The sequence below is a fragment of the Phascolarctos cinereus genome, unplaced genomic scaffold (assembly GCF_003287225.1).
Source record: "Phascolarctos cinereus isolate Bilbo 61053 unplaced genomic scaffold, phaCin_HiC Scaffold_726;HRSCAF=1367, whole genome shotgun sequence".
NCBI lineage: Eukaryota > Metazoa > Chordata > Mammalia > Diprotodontia > Phascolarctidae > Phascolarctos > Phascolarctos cinereus.
The window spans coordinates 316,380,517-316,405,733 of record NW_027556098.1 but is presented as its reverse complement, the minus strand read 5'-3'; the positions used below and the strand labels follow the sequence as shown (position 1 = coordinate 316,405,733).

At 44.8% G+C, this 25,217-nt stretch overlaps 1 protein-coding gene across 1 annotated transcript in view; it reads left to right on the top strand.

The window, feature by feature from the left end:
• Positions 1-25,183, top strand: part of GDPD5 (glycerophosphodiester phosphodiesterase domain containing 5) — a 173,434-nt gene extending 148,251 nt beyond the window's left edge. The window contains exons 11-17 of the mRNA XM_078156921.1: positions 1,479-1,629; positions 4,669-4,887; positions 5,527-5,677; positions 6,049-6,203; positions 9,863-9,945; positions 16,631-16,743; positions 24,163-25,183. Of these exons, the coding sequence (XP_078013047.1) occupies positions 1,479-1,629; positions 4,669-4,887; positions 5,527-5,677; positions 6,049-6,203; positions 9,863-9,945; positions 16,631-16,743; positions 24,163-24,281 (991 nt within the window). The 3' untranslated portion in view covers positions 24,282-25,183. The remainder of the gene's footprint in view (positions 1-1,478; positions 1,630-4,668; positions 4,888-5,526; positions 5,678-6,048; positions 6,204-9,862; positions 9,946-16,630; positions 16,744-24,162) is intronic.
• Positions 25,184-25,217: the final 34 nt, after the last annotated feature.

Here is a 25,217-nt window from a genome sequence, read left to right as displayed (position 1 = left end):
AGTAATGTAGGTAAAGATGATTTTAAATGGGTAGAGATTAGTCCACAAGCAGAAAATCACAGAGTCTCCGAGCTGGAAGGAGCTCAGTGGCCATCTGGTTCACTAATACCAGGTCGTTAATCCCCTTTATAGCCTCTCTGGCAAGTGGTTATTCAGCCTTTGCTTAAGGACCTCTGGCCTTGAAGGGGAGCCCCCTGTATCCCAAGGCAGCGCATTCCAGCTTTGGATAGTTCCAGTTGTTGGGAAGTTTTCCTTTACATCAAGTCTAAAGTCAGCTCTCTGTAATTTATAGCAGTTGCTTCCTAGTTTTGTCCTTTAGAGCTAAACAAGAAATCTAGGTCCTGTTCCAGTGACAGGGCTTCAAATACTTGAAATTAACAACCACCCTCTCCACACAGACAAACACACACACCTCCCCATGCCAAAGTCTTCTTCTCTCTTCTCTAAACATCCCCAATTCCTTTGCCTCCTTCTTACATAGCATAAACTCAAGGCCCTTGGTCATTCTGCCCCTAACCCGAGACATTTTCTGTCTAATTTGTCAGTACCCTTCCTAAATATGGCACCTGGAACTAATCACATCACATCATGTAATCAAGTCTTTCCCAGCTATGGCCTAACCATGGCAGAGTTCCACAGGACTACCACCTCCCTTCTAGTTATACCGATCGTGCCTTATACTTGTAAAGCTGATATTTCTTAACTCAAGTGTAAGACTTTTACGTTGATCCCTAATAAATTTAATCTTATTCAATTTGACCCAACCTTCTAGCCTCTCGATATGGCTTTGGATACTGACTCATTCCACTTGTTAGCTCTTCCTCCTAGCTTTATGCATCCGTAAATTTGATAAGCACTTCATTGATTAAAATGTTGAATAATATAATGTCTGAGCCTCCTTTCAAGTTAACCTAAAACCCTTAATGACCACTTTTTGGAGCTGTCCATTCAACTAGTTCTGAATATCATCTAACCCAGAGGTGTCAAGCACATGGCCTGCCAGCAACGCTCCCCGGTTGAGGCCCAAACCAGATTTAAAATGTAATTAAAGTTTTAAATTAAAATTAAATTAAATTATTAAGATATAATTGGTAAATACTTAAATAAAAATACAGTAAAACATAGATGATATTGATATATGATTTTCTAAGTCATTATGCTGCCAGAAAGATTGTTATGTATGATTTAATACCCTCCCTTTTCTTATCTGAGTTTTATACCATTGACCAGCCTACATGTCTCCATCTTTACTGTAAGAATAGCTTGGCAGTGGACAGTATGCAATCTATACAGGTAATCAAGAATGACCCATCTTTAAGGGCCTAGGATAAGGTAGAATCTGTACAGCTCAGACAACACTTGCCCCTCACTTTGAGTACCCCGTGGGGCACAGTGAGCTCCCTGAAATGCTGGTTCCACCAGCTCTGGGACAAGGCCGGAGATAATGTGCTGAAAAGGACCTACCCCTCTCCCTGCAGCCTGGATGGCATTCCATTCCTCATGCATGACACTACACTTCGCCGCACAACCAATGTGGATGAAGCCCTCCCAGAGCTGGCCCGACGCCCTGCCTCCATGTCCAACTGGACTGACCTAAAGCAGCTCAACGCGGGAGAATGGTTCCTCAAGGTGTGTTTGTACTTCCAGTGGGACCAGCCTGAGAGATAGGGGTGAAGAAGAGAGGACCCTGGAAAAAGCAGTCAGGCAATAAATGTTTATTAAGTATTTACTACTACGTACCAGGCACTATGCTAAACACCAGGAATAAAGAGAAAGATAGTTACTGCCCTCAAAGAGCTTACCATCCAATGGAGGAAGATAATGCTGAAAAGGGGCAAAGAGGGGTGTGTGTGTGTGTGTGTGTGTGTGTGTGTGTGTGTGTGCGTGCACGCATGCCAAGGAGCCAAGGTGGGGGGAGGGGGCGGAGTAAGTCCAGAGGAGAGGAGCCAGGTGGGAAAATGAAGAGATGGCTGGCCTGGGCACCATCCTTAAATGGAGGCTCTAGGAGAAGCCAGCCAATCAGAGGGAAGGATCCTAAGGACCACGGGGACTGAGGAGGTGCGAGTGTCAAGGCAGGAGCAAGTATGGTCATGGCTAGAGGAAGGCAGGAGGAGCGGTGCTAGGAGGGAGGGGCGCTGCTGCTAAAGGTGAGTCCAAATCACTTGTCGTATGGGGCTGCCCCTGCCTTTGAGCATTTGCTCTCAAACATCGGTGTTGGGTACTCAACAGGTGGCGAAAAATTTTATGTATATTATCCCATAAAACGCATGGATTTATTTTAAAATAGCCCTGGGCCATTAGCTGTTGTCTTCCCTCCAGCGGTGAAAATGGTAGCTCCTCTGTGCTTTTTAAACAACAACAGAGCAACAACAATAGTAGTGACAAGTGTTTACACAGTAAGGTTTGCAGAGTGCTTTCCATGTGTAAACTCATGTAATCCTAACTGCAGCCTGTGACGTAGGTGCTGTGAGACTTCATCATTGAATGACGTCTCCCCGTGTTAGCAAAATGCCCAGGACCCACAGCGTTGTTCATTACCAGGCCCCAGGCCTATGCTGGCAGATGGGTGGCACAGTGGATAGAGCACCCTGGGCTTCGAGTCAGGAAGACCTGAGTTCAAGTCTTTCCTTGGACATCTCTTGACTCTGGACAAGTTTTTTCCTGGACAAGTCACCAAACCTTTCTGCACACTCAGGCACCTCTCTGAGACTATGCCTAGCAGAATAGATGTTGAGCTGCATTTGGAGAGGACTTTCCTCCCTCCGCCTAGTAGGTGGATAGATGGCACAATGGTCAGAGCGATGGGCCTGCAGATTCTGAGTCAAATCTAGCCTCAGCTGCTTAGTTGCTGTGTGACCCTAGTCAAGTCACTTAACTTTGCTCAGCCTCAGTTTCTTCATATGTAAAATGGGAATAATAATAGTCCTTACCTCCCAGAGTTGTTGTGAGGATCAAGTCAAATGAGATAATGTATGTACAGCTCTGTGAAATCTTTAAGAACTATGTATGATGTTTATTAGCATTATTACTTATTAGTATTAGTATTATTCCCTTACTGAGACCTCCCTGTACCAGTGAAATCGTAGTTCTAGTCCAAACCCATAATCATGCCTACACTGAAGTCCTTCTCGGATTCCCTGTCATGATATGGGATGATAGCTAACATTTCTATGGTGCTTTAAGGTCTGCAAAGTGCTTTCCAAATGTTATTTTACCTTCACAAGCACCCTGGGATGAGGGTGCTGTTTTTTTTTTTAATACACGAGGAAATTGAGGCTGATGGCATTGAAATGACTTGAATACTAGGAGCTTAGTACTGAACGTCTGGCAGCGATGACCCCACCACCATTTTACCTGACTTTTGGGTCTGTCAGCCAAGGCCTGGTCTGGCTAAGTGTGGAGAGGCTTGTCACGAGGGAACTAATTGTTTGGACCCAGGCTGCATTAAGGAAAAGAATAAGCTAGGTGGTGTAGGAGATAGACTCGGAGTTGGGAAGATCTGAATTCTAATCTTGAGTGGCATGTCAGACCGGGGCTACAAAAGTGATAGGGTACGTCATTGCCATCAGGGAACTCCCAGTCTGGCACAGGAGAGTACAGACACCAGTGACTCTGAGGAGGCAGAATGTGGGCAGGTGCCACGTCTTCCATGAAGCCTTCCCTGATCCTCCCTCACTGTCCCTAACTCTAACCCTCCCACCCCCCAGTAACATATATTTTCCTTCTACCTAAATTTCCCCAGAGCATTTTGTCCAGATCCTGCCATTGCCCCAACACATTCTACTTTGTATTATTTCCATGTGCACATATTATATCCTTCTCTGTTATTAGTCTATAAGCTCTTTGAGGACAGAGCTGCTGTGTCATTTGACATTTGCATCTGCATAGCATGGAACACAGGGTCCTCTGCATGTAGTAGGCACTTAGTAAATTCAGTATCATTAAATGAGATCGTGGATAAACCTGTCTGGGGTCCCTGCAGGTCTTCAGGAGTAGAAGGAAATTAATGGAATATTTAGAAGAGTTAGGGTTTAGTTAATGGAAGGGGTGGGATCTGATTTGGGTCTCAAAGGAATAGGGGAGACAGACATGGAAAGGAGGGTGTTCTAGGCATAAAAAAACATGCCGTAGCAGAGTAAGTCAAACTGGAGGCGTTTTTAACCCCAGGCTAAGCCTTTACTCTGAGCTTTGACCAGAAGCTTAGCACTAAATGTTTATTGACTGACTGTGCCTGACACATAGTGAGTGCTTAATACTATGATGCTGTTGTTGTTTTCCAGAAAGAAATAAGCTAAACAAAACTTCAAAACTAAAGGGCTGGTAAACATGGAGGAGGGATTAGAGGGAGAGGGGAAGAGAGCCAAGAATAATGGGTTTGTGTTAAGCAAAACTAATCATAGGAACAAAATCCTGACTTAAAAGAGGAAGGGGAACCAAAAAAATCCTAATTTAGAGGGAAAAATACTAGATACACAAATGGAAGAAAACATAAATCTAATTTTCATCACCTTAAATGTGAACAGATTCAACAAGAGTGACAAATTAAATTAAAAAGTCAATGCTTATTCATTCAGAAGGGGTGTGACAGAGAGGTCGCGTGATCCATGGAGCTTGTGTGTCAAGTCTGATATGTGACATGACTGACATGTAGACCTTCTGTGCATACAGACCGACCCCTTCTGGACTGTGCACTCACTGTCAGCCTCCGACTACAGGGAAGCACAGAACCAGTCCATCTGCAAATTGACTGACCTCTTGGAAGTGGCCAAAGGGAACATGACCCTGCTGCTCAACCTTTGGGATCTGCCCCATGACCACCCCTACAGAGGCACCTTCTTCAATATCACTCTGGATGCTATCCTCCGCTCTGGCCACCCACAACACCTGGTAAGCCCTCCATGGTCTATGGGCAGGTCCCTGGCCCCTAGGGAAGCCAGGTGGGCTGCTTCAAGTGCATGGCTACATCCTCAATAAGCTTGCCCCATGAATTCATAGACCATTTGGAGTTCTGCCCTTGCCTTAGCTAACTCTTGATCTGGCAAGGAAAGAAAATACAAACCCTCTACTACTTCTGTTGTGGCTCATGCTCTTCTCCATGTTTGGAGTGGTCTCCTTACCCACTGAAAACCTCTTCCTTCAGGTCCCAGCTCAGGTATCAGGAAGCCTTCCCTGAATTCTGAATATAAATGCTCCCTCCATCTTTGAATCTCATGGGTTTCTCTCTGTTTGACCTCTACCATTCACTAACCACGTTCTGTCTCGTATTAGAGCTATCCATCCATTTTCCAGGTGCCCTTCCTCCTGGATCTCAGGAGATGGGAGGGAAGAGATTCCAAGTAGAGACCCCACCCTGGTTTCTCTTGTGGCCTGAGCTGCTGGACTCTCACTTTGTCTCCTTGTGTTAAGATGGAGATTGAGAAAGACCTGACTGAAAAATTAGTTTAAACCCTCATCCCAATCCCAGACTAAGCCTTGACTTTAGGTCCTTTCTTCCCCTACCCCTATCCCCACCCTACTCCATCCCAGGTTATGTGGCTGCCCAGCAGACAAAGGCCATTGGTAGAGAAAGTAGCCCCAGGCTTCCAGCAGACCTCAGACATCAAAGAGACAGTTGCCAGTCTGCGACGTGAGCACATTCAGAAACTGAACTTACGCTACACTCAGGTCTCCAGCCAGATATCAGGTACAGCCACAACTTCCTTTCAGTGTTTTCCCCCTCCCACTGGCTCCAGGAAGTCCTCAGACTGAGTGGGGAAGCTCATCACTTTATTATTGTATCCCTGTCCTCAGGAAGCTTACAGTTTAGTTAGGGAGAAAGGGCATCCCTAGACCATGACATAATAGAAAGAAATACAGGGTGATGAGTTAGGAATTAAACTTGAGTCCCAGCTCTGCCCCTAACTCACACATACCCCCTCCTCCTTTCTGTGAAATGAGGAAGTTAGGCTAAAAGACCTGAAGCGCCCATGACTGTGGTTTTCCAGTTGGTTCTGGGAGGTCAGACCTCAGAGGCACTCACGTGTTCTTTTTCACTCTTCCCTGCTCCCCTCATTAGGGACTGCTCTGCGTGGAACCTGAGCGTGAACCTCTACACGGTCAACGAGGCCTGGCTCTTCTCTCTCCTGTGGTGCTCAGGCGTCCAGTCCGTCACGTCTGACAACCCCCAAACCCTGTCCAAGGTGCCTTCCCCCGTCTGGATCATGGTAAGCCTGGCAGACCCCAGCACAGGTGACAGAGAAAATAATTAAAAGACATTTATTAGATGCTTATTGAACTAAGCAAAACGAAAAATCAAAGGCTGTCCCTCAAGGGGCTTACATTCTAATAAGCCAACACATATAGGAGACTGGGACTAAGAGAAGGGACCCAGTTCCCCTTTCTCTCTCTATTTGCCCTGTGGGTGTAAAAAAAAAATTTCCCCTAGATCTGTGATTTTATCTGTGTAGTCCCTGTGTCAGTGCAAACCCAATAACATAGAGTCTTAAGGTGTTTGGGGGGGGGGCACTGGGAAATTGAGAGACTTGTACAGAGTTATATAAGTATCATATGTCAGAAATTGGACTTCAGATCCAATTTAGAGGAACAACACTAGAGACACCCAGAAGAAAACACAAATCTAATTTTTGTAACTTTAAATGTCAGTGGATTAAACAAAAGTGACAAATTAGATAAGAAATAAATGCTATTTTATACAGAAGGGAAGTGAGGGAGAGGTCAGGTGATCTATGGAGCTTGTATGCCAAGTCTGGCCTGTTTCTGAGGCCCCGTCTTTATTTCTCTTTATTATCATGATTCTAATTTCTCTGGGGCCTTAAGGTTTATAAAGAACTGTGTTCACAACTCCGCGAGGGAAGTGGTACGTCTGTTATCCTCATATTCAGATGAGGAAACTTATCCAGGATCTCACAGCTGGTAGGTTCCAGAGCCAGAATACAAAAACCAGGTCTCCTGACTCCCCAAGTCCAATATTCTTTCCACTATACTGAGCTGCTTCTCAATAAAAGAACCAGAAGGGGCAGCTAGGTTGCGCAGTGGATAGAGCACCAGCCCTGAAGTCAGGAGGACCTGAGTTCAAATCCTGCCTTGGACCAAATATTTGACACTTACTAGCTGTGTGACCCTGGGCAAGTCACTTAACCCCAATTGCCTAAAAATAAATAAATAAGAAAAGAAAAGAACCAGAGGGTCAAAAATATAGAACCAGCAGGGACATTAGAGGCATCTAATCCAACCCTCCCATTTAACAGGTAATGAAACTGAGCCCCAGAGAGAAAAAATTATCTAAGGTCCCACATAAGATCACAGATTTAGAACTCAAAGGCAGTTTATTTTTGAGGCTTACAATCATCCACCCATCTCCCCTCTAGTAGTTTTACAAATGAGTTAGTACTCTCAACTGGTATTGCCCTGGCTGCCATCCCTCTTCACTTAGCAACATGGTTTATCATTGTCTCGATAAGGTGGTTTCAGGGCCCATTTGACCTCTTTGCTGTAATGACTGCTTTATGCTGGTTCAACTCTTGTGTGAGATGATCATAATCAGGGTCAATATCCTTGTCTCTTAATTTCTCATTTTCCAGCATCAGTGGCTGCAGGATCAGTCAGGTCTAAGCTGTTGCAGTTCTGTGTGTCTTTTATTTTCATCAATGTGCCTTCAAATTGGATATTGATTTTAACCTTTGTTGATATGACTCCCACATCAATAGTCAGACATTTTTTGTCTATCTGGATATAACTAGTTTCTTTTTTTTTTCTTTTTCTTTTCTTTTCCTTTTTTTTTTTGGCCCTTTTGTTCAGTGCCCACAGTGTCCAATGCCTTCCAACTCTTAAAGAACACATATTTCTGGGTGGTCTACATACCTTTGGCCTCTTTCATGTCTTAAACCCAAACCATATTTTCCTACATCTTCTCTTCATTTTCCTTGTACCCACCTTCCATTTGAAATCCCCAAAAATCAGGATATATATTGACTTGAATTGAGGGTTCTTGTCAAGTCTTCACTGGGCCACACAAAAACAAAAGGCAAATTTGTGTGGTTTTTTCAGATTTTTTTTTCTTCTCTTAAGGGAAAGAAATAAAAGATTAAACTCACCAGTTTAAAAATTAATGACCTTCAACATAAAATGTTATTCAGTGATCACAAAAAAAGATGCAGTATTTCTGAAATAAAAGGTTAAACACACTACTAATTAATATTAATTAAAAGTTAATGACCAAGAACATAAAATGTTTTTCATCATTAATGAAAAAGATTTCTAATATAGTACTTCTGTTCCAAATGATATCTAAATAAATTGTAAGATGGGAAAGGAATAACAATAACATTTATATTGTGCTTACTGTGTGCCAGGCACTGTGCTAAGCACTTTACAATTATTATCCCATTTGATCCTCACAACAATCCTGGGAGGTAGGTGAAAGGTAGGAAGAAAGGAGTGAACAGTGAGAAAAGTGGACAGATCAAGGAAAAAGTTAGAAAGAGACAAGTGAACATAAAGAGAAAGGGAGTAATAGAGGGGAGCACACACATACAGAAGGGGAGAGAAAATGCACATACTTCCCACTTCTGTCCACTTATGTTTACAGACATTTATTGACCACCTGTGAGGGTAAAGTAGCACATCCCAGACAATCAATTCATAAGCATTTATTAAATGCTTACTACATGTCAGACAAAGTATTGAACACTAGGGGAATTTTTTTTTAAAGGCAAAAACAGCCTCTGCCTTCAGGGAATTTTCATTCTAGTGGGTAACATACAAGAAATACATGGTAGATGACAGGTATCTTGTAGAAAATGTCCCTCACAGCTGGGAGGTTGGGGGTGGGGGGGATCCAGGAAAGACCTGCTCGAGGCAGGTGGCCCTTGAGCCAAGTGTTAAAGGAGGCCTGAGTTTCTGAGAATCAGCAGTTGGTAGGGAGAACATTCTAGATGCATAGCTGTCCTCATAGGTGCATATGTAGTACCAAGATACACAACTCCAGACTAACACATGAACTCCACAAACACTGACATCCCAGATATATACTCCACACACTAACGTAGAAAGAAAGAGGAGGAAGAAAAGGCAGTTCAGCAAAACCAAACCATGCATCATCCAAGTCTGACAGTGGATGCCGTATCGTACATCCGTCATCCCCCCAACTCTGCAAACAAGGAATAGAGTTCGATTTTTTTGTTTCTTCTCCAGGGCCAAATTTGGTTGTGAAAATTGTAGTTTTGTTGTTTCCATTTACATTGTTGTAGTTGTGCCTGTTCTTTCTGGTCCTGCTTACTTCATTCTGCATCAGTTCATGTAAGTCTTCCTAGGCTTCTCTGAAGTCTTCATGTTCACCCCTTCTTATAGGGTAATAATATTGCACCATTGCTTGATTTTCACCTGCTACCTGAAGATACTCCATCCCACAGATACAGACACCCTCCCATTTTTCCATAGTTAAAATGATTAGTAATTTCATCAGCGTGGGTTGGGTCACCAGTCCAACTCCCCTCCCTTCTGTAGTTCAGTCTATCGTTTCAGTGAGTTGCTGTGGCCAAAAATTTGATGATCGCAGAAATGAGCTTCTTGGACCTTAGCTAGGAGGTCAAATGCAGAGTCCATCCCTGGGCTTAAAGGCTTTCTAACTAGATAGGACCTTTGGGAGCCCAAGCCCCATTTATGTGACCAAAAGACATCAGGGAAGTTATTATACCTGTATATTACCATAGGATCGTATAGTTAGAGCTTGAAGGGGGCTCAGAGGCCTTCTAATCCAGTCACCTCATCTTCCTCTCTAAGGAAGGACTGTGAGCTGTTCCTGCTCCTTCTGGAGGGGCTTCTTCTGCCCACTGAGTCCTTTGGGTATCCAATTGTTTTCCAGGCCCCGGACGAGTACTGTCTCATCTGGATCACAGCTGACTTGATCTCCTTCACACTCATCGTGGGCATTTTCGTACTTCAGAAGTGAGTAAAGTCAGCTGCCTCCTACAGCCGGACCCCAGGCCCCAGTTCCTACCAGGCCAGGATTAACCTTACCCTCAGCGTACTGCTACAAGCTCCTTGTGGTCCAGGGGCCTGATCTCGAGGTCCTTTCAGCTGTACCATTTTTGCCCATTGAGGTTACTTAAGGGACCCTGGACTGGTCATTTCTTTTGTCTAAGCTTTGGTTTCTCCTTTTTAAAATGAGGAGATTGGTCCCGATCAGAGGTGTCAAACTCAAATAGAAACACGTCTGTATTAATTTAGAAAACCACAGATTAACATTATGTTGTGTTGTATTTTTATTTATCTTGTTTAACCTTTCCCCAATTACATTTTAATCTAGTTGAATAAGCATTAGGCATTTGCTACCTCTGGTCTAGATAATTCTCTACGGTTGATTCCAGTTCTAAATCCTTTGAGCCCAAGAGTTTTCTCCTTGTCCCCTTTGGCCAGAGGCTGAAGCCCCAAAGTCAAGCTCAGTGTAAAGGAAAACAAACCTGAAGTTAAAAGGATTGGCCTCAGTTGTGCCTCAGGTCTGGCAAGGTTGGTGGGCTAAAATGAGAGCCCTGGACCGAGCCTCAGGAGACTAGGTTTCAAATCCTAAGTTGTTCTTACATGTAACTAGAAAAAAAAAATTTTTTAAAGAAAAAAAAAAAAGGAAAATCCTAGTTCTGTTACCCTTACCCCCTTACCGTGTGACCTTAAACAAGTCACTTTCCACCTCTGAGCATCAATTTCCCTCTTCTGCAAAACTGGCCTGTGGGGCCTTGTTCAGCCTTCTTCCCAGGGGCGAGTATGATGGAACATTTAAAAGAGTCCAGGCACTTTATTTGTAGAGAATAATCACATTTTTGCCTGTGCCTCAATTTTTAAAGTTCCTTGTATTTTAAAAGCTCTTTGTAATCCATAGGGAGCTCTTGAGAAGGGAGTATCTTATAGTGGTCTTGGGAGGAAGGAAAACCCGGATTGGCATCCTGCCCCCAACACCAGTGGATCGGGAATGATAACACCCAAAGTACACACTGCACAAGATTGTTGTGAGGCTCAAATGAAATTAATAGGTGAAGTGTTTTTGCAAACCTTAAACTGCCATAGAAATATCAGCTATCATTATTATTATTGTAACTTTATAATCCCTTTTAGGGGCTTAACATTTATAATGTCTTTTATAATTTTAAGGCAATTTATGATTTATAACTAACCATTTGTGAAGCCTTTTACTATTTACAAGGCCCTTTTCTGTTCTCATAGCGTTTTATCTTGTCTGTTAAGCACCTGCTATGTGCCAGGCTCTATACTAGATGAGTCGGACCATCTTTGCCCTCGAGAAACTTACATTCCACTGGGGGTACAGAGTTATCTCTGCAGTTAAATTTTTCAAGGAACAATTATGTATCTTGAACATATCCCTGAGAGACTCCTTGTTGAAGCAAAGCCCGCCTTTAAGGTGCCATCTGGCATTTTTATTTCCAAGGAGGGTCCTAAATTCCCTATTTTTCAATCAGTTGTGTGACTGGGAATGTGCATTCAGCTGCAGAGAATCATTTGCAGAAACTTGGGCAAGTCCCTTCACCTCTGTCTGCCTTAGTTTCCTCGTCTGTAAAATTAGGATAATAATAGCACTTACCTCCAGAGGTTGTTGTGACGATCAAATGAGATCATAATTTGTAAAGTGCTCAGCACAGTGCCTGGCACACAGTAGGCACTCTATAAATGTTAACTAACATTATTATTATTATTCTCGTTGTTATGGTCATCATTAGTGGTGGTGTTATTATTATGGTTATCAGTATTATTATCATCATCATTATTAACGTTGTTATATCATCAAGGTTGCCCTTGACCAGAGGATTGGAGGGGCTGCTTTCCCCATCCATTATCCCATGTGCCTCCTCATAGCACCCGTGTGGAGTTGACCACACAGGGATTAGTACTTTTGTCGAGTGGGACAGTAACCTGACTGAGGTGCCACAGTGAGTCATTCTCAGGCCCCCCCACTCTCCTGGTCCTCTGCCGAGGATTCTTTTCATCCCGTCACATCCCTGTCTCGGAAGGTGTCGGGGGAGATGCCTTGTCTGCCCCATGAAAAGACCATCTTTTCTCCCACACTGGACAGGAAGCACAGGGCTGCACCTCCCTATGGCCTGTGCCCCAGGGAGGTTCAGGAGGCACTGGGGAGATGGAAGCTGGCCAGGGAGAGAGCAAAGAGCCATTGGGTGGAGTTGGGGGAGGAAGTCCCTCAGAGGCCCCTGACTTCTCTGACCATTGTGCCTGTCCCTCCTCTCTTCTCTTCTGCTGCGCTCGGGCCTCTCTCAGCTATCACTTAATCAGGTAATTCTGCTGATGCCTTTCTTTCCTCCGTACTTCACCTTCCTCTCCCCACTTAGCCTCTATCCTTCCCATCCTTCATTCCCTTATCTCTTTTCCTTCCTCCTCCATTCTCCTCTTTTCCTTTTCCTCACCTTACCCTTGCTTCTCTCCTCCTATTCTCCCTTCTTCCTCTTTTACTTTTTCCTCCTGTCCCCCATCTCCCTCCATCCTTCTCACTTCTCCTTCCTATATACTGTTCCCTTTTCCTTCCACCTCTCTCCTAGTGTGATAAAAAGAGCCCCAGAAACTTTGATCTGACTCATCTCAGTTGGTCCCTGATTTGTGTGATCCTGGACAGATCACTTCTCTTCTTGGGGACCTCATTTTCCCCATATGTAAAATCAGGAGGTTGAACTGAATGGACTCTTAAGATTACCCTTTCAGTTCTGGGAGTCTAGACTATTTCTCTGCTCCCTCCCCTCTCCACCTTCACAGTGAACACTTTCTTCCTTCCCTTCTGCCTCCTTTCGGCCTAATATCCCCCTTGGATAAGAGAATTGCACTCAGCAGGGCTGGGGGGCTAAGGTGAGAATAAAGACAGGGGCCGAGCCAGGAAGAGGAAAAAAAGGAAAAACCACTGCTTTCGTCAGTTGGTGTTCCAACTGACAACTCCTTTAGATCCCCAAAAGAGGAGAAGGCTGCCTCAGTCTCCCCACCCCATCACATTTCAGGGTTCCCTTCAGCCTGTTCTTAATCATTTTTATGTCCTGGACCTCTTTTGGCAGTGTGGGGAAGCCTGTGGACCCTTCTCAGAGTCACGTTTTTAATTTCATAGAATAAATGCATAGGATTACAAAGTAAACCAATTACATTAAAATATAGTTATCAAAATATGGTTTTTTTTCAAGGTTCACAGACCCCAGATTAAGAACCACTGCCTTAGGCCCTTTCCTGGGCCAAAGGGGAGGGAGCAGTGAGCCCCATGGCCCAGCCATCCAGGGGATATGGGCTCTGCTGCATGCCAAGGGAGCTCTGGAGCTCTATGGGATGAAAGCACAGGTGTTAATTGTAGGCTTCTTCCCAGACCAGACTTTGTACAGTGGTGGTGTCTGGTAGGCCATGGTTGGCATTGCACTTAGCACAGTTCTAGCACAGTTCCAGAATACCCTGGACATGTGGCTCAGTCTCTCCCCTTCTGTATCTCTCTCCTTCCCTTCTTCTCCCTCTCTTCTCTCTCTCCCTCCTTCCTTCTCTCTTTTTCTCCCTCTTCCCTTCCCTCCCACTTCTCTGTCTCTCTCCTCCACCCCCCAATATAGATTAATTTCTGCTTGCCACTGTCTCTGCTTCTCTCTCTATCAATGATCGTGGATTTCTCCCTCTCTCTTCCCCTCTGCCCATCCTATTCTCCAACCCCCACCTCCCAATCCTCCTTAACCTTACCTCCTCCTTTAGGGAGATTTTGGGTTCTGATCTCAGCTCTCCCACTAACTTGCTCTGTGACCATGGGCAAGTCATTTCCCTTCCTGAGCCTCAGTTTGCCCATCTGCCAAATGAGGAGGTTGCATTGGATGATCCCCTAGATGCTTCCTCCTCTGGTATTCCAGGTGTCTGTGGCAGGGTTGGCACAGCTTAAGGGTCCTCCTGCCCTCATTCTTTTTCCCATTCCTTCCAAGTTCACTGCCCAGCAGCCCTTGCCAGCAGGAAATGCTTCCTGCCGTCCAACTTCCATCTTTTGCAATGTTGTCCAAGCCTTACCTTGATTCCCCTGCCTTCGGAGGATAGGAAGGAAGGTCTGGCTCCTGCCCCTAGCTGTAGCTATATGGGGCAGGCTTTTCTATGCTAGTGGATCTCTGCCTGGGTACTTCAGATTTGTATTCTTTTAAACACTTGTCAGAGAAACTGACACGTAAAGAGAACCCTAGTTGATTAAAAGAAGAATCACTTTCGTAAAGTACTGTTCCTCTAATTTGTTTTGGATGTCAAGCCAGATTTTTATATGTTGAGGGAAGGGTCACTTGAGATGGAGCCCATTGGAATGTTCTTAGTAATACCCCTGCAAATTTACACCTACTTTTTTAGCCAGAACTCACCTTCTACCCTTTTTTTGTGGATAATTAATTTATAAAATGATCCCATTGATTTTTGGTGGGGGAGGAGCCTATCCCTACTCCCTGGATAAGCCATTGACTGGGAGAAGAACCCTAGCATTCTCTGCCTCCCCATGACAGTTGTCCCTCCCCCCGTCCCAGCAAAGGATGGACCCAAAGGCCTCACTGGTCATTTGCCTCCTTCCCCTTCTCTTTCCCTGACTCATACATGCCCCCTTTCGATACCCTCCCTCTCCAGCCTCCCCTCAACACCGTTCCTCCACCACCTCTTACTCCTCACTTAGCTTGTTGCCTTTAGCCAGCAGAGGAACACCCTCAGCATGACTGGTTAATGCTTCAGACTGTAGCCGCCCTTGAAGAGCGGTTTGGGATTGTCACATTGCTTTAGCACTGGGGGTAAAAGAGAGGGAGAGGAGCACTGTCTCCCTGGTGACAAGCTCTGCTCCCCTTTCGCTCTTCTGCCCATTGTGCTCCTCCCTCTCCCCCACAAGATTGTCCTCCCTTCTTTCTCTTGCTTCCTTCTTCCCTAGCCATTAAAAGCAGATGCTATCCACCCACCCCCTCACCCACCCTGTTCTAGCAGGCTCCCTCTTACAATAGCCCAGCCCCTGCCAAAGTTTGTTATAGTAGACTCCTGTTGCAGTGAACCCCAGTATAACAACCCCTTATCAAACCAGTAAGCCTCTTTTATGTTTTATATAAAATACCCAGTATTGGATATAAAATACTTTTATATCCAAGTCTGGATCTAGCAAACCTCCTTGAATAATAATCCTGCAGGTTATAGAAGACTCCCTCTGACAGTGACTTCTGCTATAGAAGGCCCTTTCAGTGTATCCTTCTTATAGCAGACCCCACATACTGTAGACCCTGTGAAAGCAGAGCTATTTTAGCCCACTCCCATTACAGCCAGTTCTCTGCCCTAGAGACTTTTCTAATAGCACACCTATGTTAAAGCAGACCTCTGGTGCCTGGTGCCCACCTGCTGGATAGCCAATCTCCATTATATCAGAGACCTCCTGGATCAGATCACAGTCCCAATAGGCCCCTGTTTCTGGTTGATAATTGTTACAGTAGATCTTAGCTAGACCAGATCTGGTATTGGCAATGCCTTCTTCTCTGCAGCAATCACTGTTGATCCCCTTTAATAAAGACTTGCGTTAAAACAGATCTTCTATGCAGTGGGCCTCTTCTACAGTAGCCTGTCCTAGCTGATGCCTCTGTAATAGTGACTCCTTTGGTAGTACGTTATCGGTAATATAGATCTCTGTATTAGCAGACTCTTTATATGAAGCCCCTATTATAGTAAGCTACTGTAGTAGTGATCGCTGATCTAGCAGGTCTTTCACAGTATACCTTTCCATTATGTAACAGGCCCTTCTTAGTAGCTAGCGTTTCTTGTATTCAGCCCCTGTTATATAGCATGCCGCTGTAACAGTGGTCACTGTTCCAATAGGTCCTTCTTATACTAAGCACCTAGTGTAGCAGGCCACTGTAGTAGTGATCGCTGGTAGAGCAGGCCCCTTTTATAGTATACCTTTCAAATATATAACAGGCCTTTCTTAATAGCTAGCGTTTCTTATATTAAGTCCCTATTATAGCGAGTCACTATAATAGTGATCTCTGTTATAATGATTATAGATTCCCTGTAAATAGTGTCTCTATTATAGTAGTATACAACAAGAGACTACTGTTAATCATTAGTTCCCCTGTAATCATGACCTGTGTTAAAGCAGACCCTCTTGCAAGGGTAGGGGATAGGCTAGACATTTACAAACACAGTGTGCCCCTCAGAGGGTGAGATATATGCTGGAAGGAGCTTTGAGCCAGGGAACAGGATGCTTAGGTTCTAGACTGGGCTGTGTTACTCCATGACCTTGGTCGTGGCCCTTTCTGAGCCTCAAGTTTTTTCTCTGGACTAGAAGATGCCCTCTCAGGGCCCTGCTGGCTCTGCATTCTGTGTTCTGAGAAGCTTTCTAACTTTGACAGAACATGATTTATGACTCTTAGTTTTCCCCTGCTTTCTGGAATACTCTGTTCCAGAGGGGACTACTGTAGCTTGGGGTCTCTTTCTTGGAAAGGGAGGAAACAGCAAGACCTGAGACCCAAATGCTAAGCCCTGTGATCAGGCTTTCTGACCCTGTCCCTAACTGGCCCTTATCATGCAGGCAGGGCCAGCTGGCTCAGGGCTCAGGCCCAGGCCACCCAAAACAGTAGGGCGTCACCCTCAGCCTTCTTCCCATCCATAGGTGGCGACTGGGCAGCATCCGGACCTACAACCCAGAGCAGATCATGCTCAGTGCAGCCGTGCGTAGGACCAGCCGTGATGTCAAGATCATGAAAGAGAAGTTGATCTTTTCAGGTGAGCCGCAGGATCTTCACTCTGAACCTGATGTGAGGGAGGGATCTGGGAAAGATAAAGCTGGAGGTGGGAAATGTGGAAAAGGGGAGCAAGTACCCTGTCCCAGCTGTCCTGAGAAAGGGCATCCCTTAAATCGGGGGTTCTTAACCATTTTTGTGTAATGGACCCCTTTGGCAGTCTGGTGAAACCTATGGACCCTTTCTCAGAGTCATGTTTTTAAATATATAAAATAAAATCTATAATATTGCAAAGGAAACTATATTGAAATAGTTATCAGAATTTTTTGTAAAGGTCACAGACCCTAGGTTAAGAATGCCTACCATAAAGAATGTCTCTCTTTAGAAGCTGCTCCTTAGCTCCACAACATAGACAGATATGCCCTAGCCGATGGACTCTATCATGGGGAAAGCCTGGTGTATGAGTGTGTGTGTATGTGCCCATCTTTGTGAATATCCTGCCCTTTATATAGCCGTGAGTAGGACACATACCCTAAGTCGTGCCTCTGTCAACAGAGATAGGTTCGCACCATTCACACAGTCCTTAAAACCAGTCTCACACATTTTTGAGACTCGCAGTTCTGGAAACAGATTATATGCAAATGGCCCAGATAGACATTTCCCATAAATTCAACCATCATTTCTCATCCTGGGCTAACGAGCCCTAAGGATTTGAATTTCACAAGTCACAATGATAAAGCGGAGTGAGATGGTCCTCAGGAGACCTCAGTTCTAGACCTGACTGAGCCACTGGCTGGTTGTATGTATGTCATTGGGGCAAAGTCATTTCCCTTTCTAGACCCCAGTTTCCCCATCTGTAAAATGAGCAAGTTGGAATATTTGCCCTGTGAGGTTCCTTCTCTTTCTGAGCCTTCTTATTCTATGTTCTAAGCTCCCTTCGAGCTGTGATGTTCTGTGTTCTGTGTTCTCTTCTAGCTTGAATATTTTGTGTTCTGCGTTCACAGAGTCACTGAATCTCAGATCTGGAAGGGATCACAGAAGGCATCTAGTCCAACCCTTGGCTGAATCATGAATTCCACCTCTTATATTCCCAAAATCATTCATGCAGCCTCCCTGTAACTAACCCTGGGAGGGAATGGGGTTTCTAGGACAGCTCTCCATTAGGAAGTTTTTCCTTACTTGAATTGAAATCCTCTTCAGTACCATTGATTGAAGCCCAATTCTGCTCTCAGCCCAAGCAAAGCAGATCTAACCCTTCTTTGACATGACAACTCTGCAGATAGTAGAGACTGCCCTCACATCTGCCCTGAGCACTCCTCCACCTCCACACTGAATACCCTTGGTTCCTTAAACCCCATCCCATGTGACATGGTTTCAAGTGCTCTGCCCATCAGTGGTCTCTGGACACTCTTCAGTTTTGTAACCTTGAAATAGCATCAATGACTCCATTTTGCCTTTATTTACCATTTTATGAAATGGAGTCTCAAAGTCAACCAACCGCCTCAGTTCTTGGCTACTGAAAGCCCTGAGTCTGGTTTGTTTTACAACCACATGTGCTGCTAAATAAATCACTTGTCTAGATGATGCTCAGTTTTGTTATTTAACTGTTAACAGTTTGTCAGTGTCCTTCCTAAAATGTGGTACCCACAACAAAATTGTTCTAGATGTGGCCTGATGGGGGCTGAGAAGAGTGGGACCCTGACTGTTTTCACTCTACTTCTTAAGCTTTGTCATAGACCCTTTGGGCAGTCTGGGGAAACCCCTTCTCAGAATGATGTTTTTAATTGCATAAAAATGAACTACATAGGGGTTACAAAGGAAATAGATTCTATTGAAATAGAATTATCAAAATAGTGGGAAGGGAATAAGCATTTATATAGCATTTACTATGTACCAGGCACTGTGCTAAGAGCTTTACAAATAGTATCTCCTTTGATCCTCACAACACTCTTCGAGGTAAGTGCTGTCATTATCTTCATTATATAGTTGAGGAAGCTGAGGCAAACAGAGGTTAAGTGACTTGTCCAGGGTCACACAGCTAGGGAAGTGTCTGTGGCTGGATTCAAATTCAGGTCTTCCTGACTCTGGGCCCAGTGCTATATCATACATTATACTACCAGCTTCCTTGAAAATATTCATATAAGCCAGTTAATGGGCCCCAAGTGAAGATCCTTTGCTCTAGGGTCTAGACTTTCTGCTATGTCCTATTCGCTTAGCTTCCTTGTCACCTTACTGAATTACATTAGCTGAGCAGTCCATCAAAATCCCTGGCTCCTTTACATACTTACTGTTGTCCAGCCATACCTCTCCCATCCTGGACTTATTCAGTTGATTTTTTTTAAATCAGAGGGTCTCAAAGGCTTTGACAGCTAGCTTCTCTTTTTTCCCCCATTGGAATGATTTCTGTTTGTGTTAGTAGGCTTTCCTTCTTGAGAGTTTCCCGTGAGTCGTGAAATGACCTACCCTACAGGCCAGAGATCCTCGCTGTCCTTCCTTCAAACCCTTGGGAATCTGCTGTGCCCCCAGATTTCTGGTCCTCTAGCCTGTACTCCAAGGGGGATTGGCTGCAATACTTCTTCTTAAGACTCCCGTCATTTCAACTTGTTTGGGAGAAGTAGATCAAGGATAACAATCACTGATGCCACTCCTACCTTCTTCTAAATCATCATTAATGCAAGTCAAAAAATGTTTCCTCACAGAAAGAGGCCCAGCAAATGACTGGGGAATTGAGGTCTCCCCCACCCCCACACTGCTTCTATATCTTGTCTCTGTCCTGGTTTGGTTTTTTGGTTTTGGCAGGAAGCTAGGCAGTCAGTCTAAATTTGCTCAAACCATGATGCCACCTTTTTCTTCCTTCTTTAATAACATTGACATTTACATAGTGTTTCTAAGTTTTACAAAGCCCTTTACAAAAATTTTATCATTTGAGCTATATGACAACCCTATGAGGAAGGTATGACAGGTATTATCCCCATTTTACAGATGAGAAAACTGAGGTTTGGAGAGGCTAAGTGATTCACCATGGTCACACAGCTAGTGAGCATCAGGGTAGGGTTTAAACCCTAGCTCTCTGTAGACTGCAAGACCAGCAGTCTTTTTCAATGTATCATCCATACCCAAAAGTTCTCTGCTATGCTCCTACTATTCCCACCATCTTGTTCAAAGAGAACCCTTCCAGCTCTGACATTCTGTGTTCTAATGTCCCTCCCAAGTCTGACATTTTATGTTCTAAGGCCCATCCCAGTCCTGACATTTCTGTGTTCTAAGACTCCTAACAGTTCTGACATTCTTTGTTACAAGTCTCTGTTCTAAAGGCCCTCCCAGCTCTGACGTTCTGGGTTCTAAGGTCCCTCTCAGATCTGACATTCTCTATTCTAAGAAACTTTCCAGATCCAGCATTCTGTGTTCTGTCATTTTGGATTCGAGGATTCTAAGTCCCACTAAAGACCATCTTAGCAAGCCCCCAGGTCTGGTCTCTTTCATGCTTCCCCACTAGGTGGCAATATGAACCATGTTCCTAGACCTCCCCTCTCCCCCTATTTCAGAAGTATTTCAGAAGGCAGTGCTGCCAAAAAAAAAAAAAGAAGGAGGCAGTGCTGCCTCACATCCTCAAGAGTAAAAGAAGCCAGGTGATTGGCATGAGCATGGTGTTAATGAAACCATCTCCCTTGCTTCCTTAATTCTGGCCCCAGACTGAGCCCTGACCCTACATGATCACTGACTAGAGAAGATAAGAGACTGTGGATCATTCTGTGCAAATCCATCTTCCTGCTGGGATCAACTACACTGACAAGAATGTTTTCATTAAAAAGTATTGAGAATGCCTGATTAACTTTGTGATACTGCAGAGTGTCTCCACCCAAAATCAGCTAAAAGTGTCTTCAAACAGAAGGGAGAGTTGGGTGGGCTTGGTCCAGAATTGACACCAGCTTATAGAGAATCCCTCATTTCAACACCCTTCCCCCAAAGTTGGACGGCTCAGCTTGAGGGATTGGAAGGGATGGGCCTCTTCATTGGCACCCCCAGAGTCCTGAGCTCTCCTGGCCCCTTTACCAGTATCTTTCTCAGTCCCCAAGCCCATTGACCAGTAAGGGGACCAGCACAGACAAATGGGGTATCAAAGACCCCTAGTCAAGAGGAACCTTCTCCTGCCCCAACTTATTAATGCAATCCATTCAAGACATATTTACTCCCCTACTGTGTGCAGAGCACTATGTTGGAGGAGACACAAGTTACAACAAACATTTATTAAGCACCTACTGTGTATAGAGAGATAATAGAGAAAAATTCAGTCCCTGTCCTCAGGGAGTTCACAGTCTAGTAGGTGGGCTAAGAACAGAGGGAACAGAAAACTAAAATACAAATAAGAATATGGTAACAACGTAAGAGACATACAGAGTTCCAAGGAAGAAGAAATCACTTTGGGGGAGATTAGGGAGACTTCTTGGAGGAGGAGGAGGCATTGGAATTGGTTCTTAGAGCATATGCAGGCTACCGGAAGATAGATTATTTTTCTGTTTCCCCCAGGGCCAAGTCAGTCATTCAGTCAACTGGTATTTTTTTCAGGGGCTGCTATGTGCCCAACAGCGTGCTGCACATCAAAGCTGCTGACTAATAAATGGTTGATAGATGAATGAATGAATTTTCATCATCCATTTATGAAGCTCCTCCTTTCTCTCTCAGCCCTACTCCCCGTATCCAATGAGTTGCCAAGTCACATCCATTCTACCTCCCCAACATCTCTCACATGTGTCCCGTTCTCTGGACTCGCACAGCTTCGCTCTAGCTCAGATCCTTATATCTCCCTGCACTACAGAGATTCCCAACAGTGTCCGCCTACAGTCTCTCCTTCAATATACCCTCTAGAGCTGCCAATCAGCATCCCGAAAGCAAAAGGTTAAACATGTACTCACTCCAGTGTCTCCCCTGGCTCCTTCTTGCCTCCAGAATAAAAGACACCTGCCCCTGCTTGACATTTCAAATCCCTCACCATCTGACTCCGCCCCATCTTCTAGATTGGATTCTTATTATCTCCAGTTGATCCCATCTGTGGCTTGTTTGTATGTAGTTATTTACATGTTGCCTTCCCCCTTGAGCTCTTGGAGAGCAGGGATTGTTTTATGCCTTTCTTGAATCCCCAGTGCCTTGGACAGGGCGAAAAGAAGGTGCTGAATAAATGCTTATTGACTTCAATTGTCGATATCACTCACCTTCACATAGTCAACATTTCAGCTGAAATGGAGTCTTTGCTACATGGCACGCTGTCACACCTCACTTCTGCCTCTCGCAATCCCTGTTGTTGTTGTTCAGTTGTTTCAGTTATGTCTGACTCTTCCGTGACCCCATTTTGGGTTCTCTTGGCCTAGATACTGGAATGGTTTGCCATTTTCTTCTCCAGCTCATTTTACAGATGAGGAAACTGAGGCAAACAGGGTTAAATGACTTGTCCAGAGTCACCCAGCTAGTAAAAGTGTCTCAGGCTAGATTTGAACTCAGGAAGATGAGTCTTCCTGATGGCCCGAACTCTGTGCATCATGGCACCATCTAACTGCCCTTAGAGTCAGAAGACCTGAGTTCAATTCCCAACTTTATTCCTTACTCCCTGTGTGACCTTGGGCAAGTCACTTCTCTGAAGAAACTAATTTCTTCATTGGTTAAATGTGCTGGTTGAGGAAGCGAATGTTAAAAACTAAAAATTAATTAATTGATTGATTTTTTAAAAAAAGAAAATGTGCTGGTTGAATTAGACAGCTCTTAAGGTCCCTTCCAGCTCTAAACTATGAATGTATGAATACTACAGATCTGAGAATCCTACTTTCTTCCTTGGCGTGCCCCCCCCATTCTCCATATTATCCCTTTTCTCAAGAGAAAAGACTCTCTGTTCCTCCTCTGGTCCTCTTAATTACCTCCTGGAAATGTATGCAGGACATACTTTTAATTTAGTTTAATGTGCACTATGAACATTTTCTCCATCACTTTCTTAAGTCTAGACAATCAACAAAATAGTAGATCAAGCCTGATTTGCTGAGAATTTAACTGAGAATTTTCTGAGAATGGGCACAAGCCAGTTGGATCTGGCTCTAGCAGCCTCCTCCTGGTCCTCTGTCTCCTTCCTAAGGTCTCTGTTTTCTCCTTCTCTAAGGAGCCTCCCTTCCCCCTCTATCCCTTAAATCAGTAGAGTCAAACTCAGATAGAAATAGGGCCACAAAACTATATATAAGGATCCCTGTGGGTGCATATTGACTTTGAAAACCACATTTTAGCATTATGATTATTGCATTTTTACTTACTGTTAAACATTTCCTAATTACATTTTTATCTGGTCAGGCCTAAGTGGGGAGCAGGCAGTGTAGTTGACATCTCTGTCCTAAAGAACTCCTCTCCCTGAACACCCCTGGGGTTCCTCACCACCACACCTACACCCATGTACCCCTTCCCTTCCAGATCTCTCTATCCCCTTCCCTTCTATCCCACGACCAATGTCGCTTTCTCTCCATGGGTGACCTTTCCCTCCATCTCCACTTCTCCCCCCCAGGCTCTCCCTGCCCCCTTCCCCTTTCTTCCTCCCCAGAGCCTCTCTAGCCTTTCCCTCCTTCTGTTCTCTCCAGCATCTCTCTCTCCCTCTCCCTCTCCATCTCTGTCTGTCTGTCTTCCTCCCCCCACCTCTCCACTTCCATCTGAAATGGTCGTCTAAGTCTCTGGAGATAAAGGTCTGAAACAACTAATTGAGTTCTCATTTGTCTTTGGTCACAACTGGGCTCCCTGGTTCCAGACTCCTTCCCTTAGTCCTCTCTTCATGTAGTACCCAAGGCATTGTGCTGAAACACAGAATTTAAGACAGTAAGGCGCCTTCAAGATCTAGTCTGACTGCCTCCTTCATTTTACATATGGGATACTGAGGTCCAGAAAGATTATAAGACTTGCCCAAGATCACATAGCTCAGAAGGAGCAAAGCCAGGATTCCTTCCATTACATCTTAATACACAGCTCTGATCACAGAATTCCTCCTCTCAGCAGCCTTCAGTGGCTCACCTTCACCTATCATGGTATTCAAGGCTGTTGATAGCATCTAGCCGGTCTCTCTAGACTTGTCCCTCACTATTCCCTCCCCATCATATAATAAATTAATAACAAAAGAAGAAAGTATTTAGTGCTTTAAGGTTTGCAGTTTGAATTATTGAATGAGGATATTGGGAAGAATCTGAGCAGAATCCTAGCCAGAGGCTTAGCAGATAGATGTCCAGTTTAGCTAGAGCCAGAGTCTTTACCCTCCCCCACTTCATCCAGAGATTGGGTGTCTCTGACATTAGTATCAGTGTGCCTGCCTCCTCCCCCAGGCCAGGTGGAGGTGTCTTTGGCCATGCATTCTTCCCTGCTCCCCACTCCTTTATTTCTCATCTCTTCTGTTTCATGAGCATGTACATACATATATTAATGACACTTCTCCCTTCCTGACTCTCAGAAATCAGCGATGGTGTAGAGAACACGGATGATCTCTCCATGTGTTCCGAAAATGGCTTTTCCAATGATGTCCTCACCCCCGTGGAGCCCAAGACACGCCCTGGCAGAGGAGGACGCTAACCCTGAAAGATCCAGTGTCCCCAATCCATTCCTACCCTTCCAGCCAAGCATGGGAAGGGCCACTGGGCCCCATGGCCTGGCCTGTAAATATGTAGAAAGCCCTCTGAGAGCTGGTAGTGTGTGTAGGAAGTTGGGGTGCAAGGCAGAGACCAGCAGAAAGTACCCCATGCAGGTCCCCAGACTGGCTCCAGTGGGGACATCAATGTGACATGGAGAGACAGTTGTCAAGATGCCTTCCCCAACCCCTCAGCTCTGCCTTCACCCACATTCTCAATTACCACCAACCCTGTTAGGGTCCTCTTTGGCCAAGCACCTCATCCCTGTATATGTTCTGGGTGGTCAGAATCAAGAGCCAAGCTGACCTTGGCCGTGGTCATAGAGGGAGGCTATGGTCCCTATGGGAGGGAACCCTTCCTATTAGGAGGTGCTTGGTTCCAGAACTCCTGGGAAGAGCAGAGCCCACAGTAGTCACTGCCCCCAGCTGCTATGAAGATGGGGGTGGGGGGAATTCGGGAAACTCAGTGCTCCTTGTCAACCCCATGTGGGGGAAGCTAAGAGGAAACCCCAGACAGGAGCTGACTCTTCCTTCCCCATGCCCCAAGCAGAGATGTTTCCTCAGTCAGCTCTGCCACCACAGTGGAACTACAGTACAAAAGGGTCCAGTGGTCAGGACCACCTGGGACTCTTCCAAACCACAGAGAGGACCGTACGTGTGTAAGATGTCTGTCTGTGCGCATGAATGAAATTCATTTTTTTTTAATTTTTAAATATGGCCTACAGGGGTAATGGGCCCCTCTCTGATGAGTGCTGATAACAGCTCCAATCACCATGTAAATATGGAAGCACATGTGGTATTACTCCCTGAAGAATCACTTATTTAACAAGAAGAGAAATGCCCTGTTTCTTGTGTTCTTGTGCCATCCTGTGCCTAGCAGC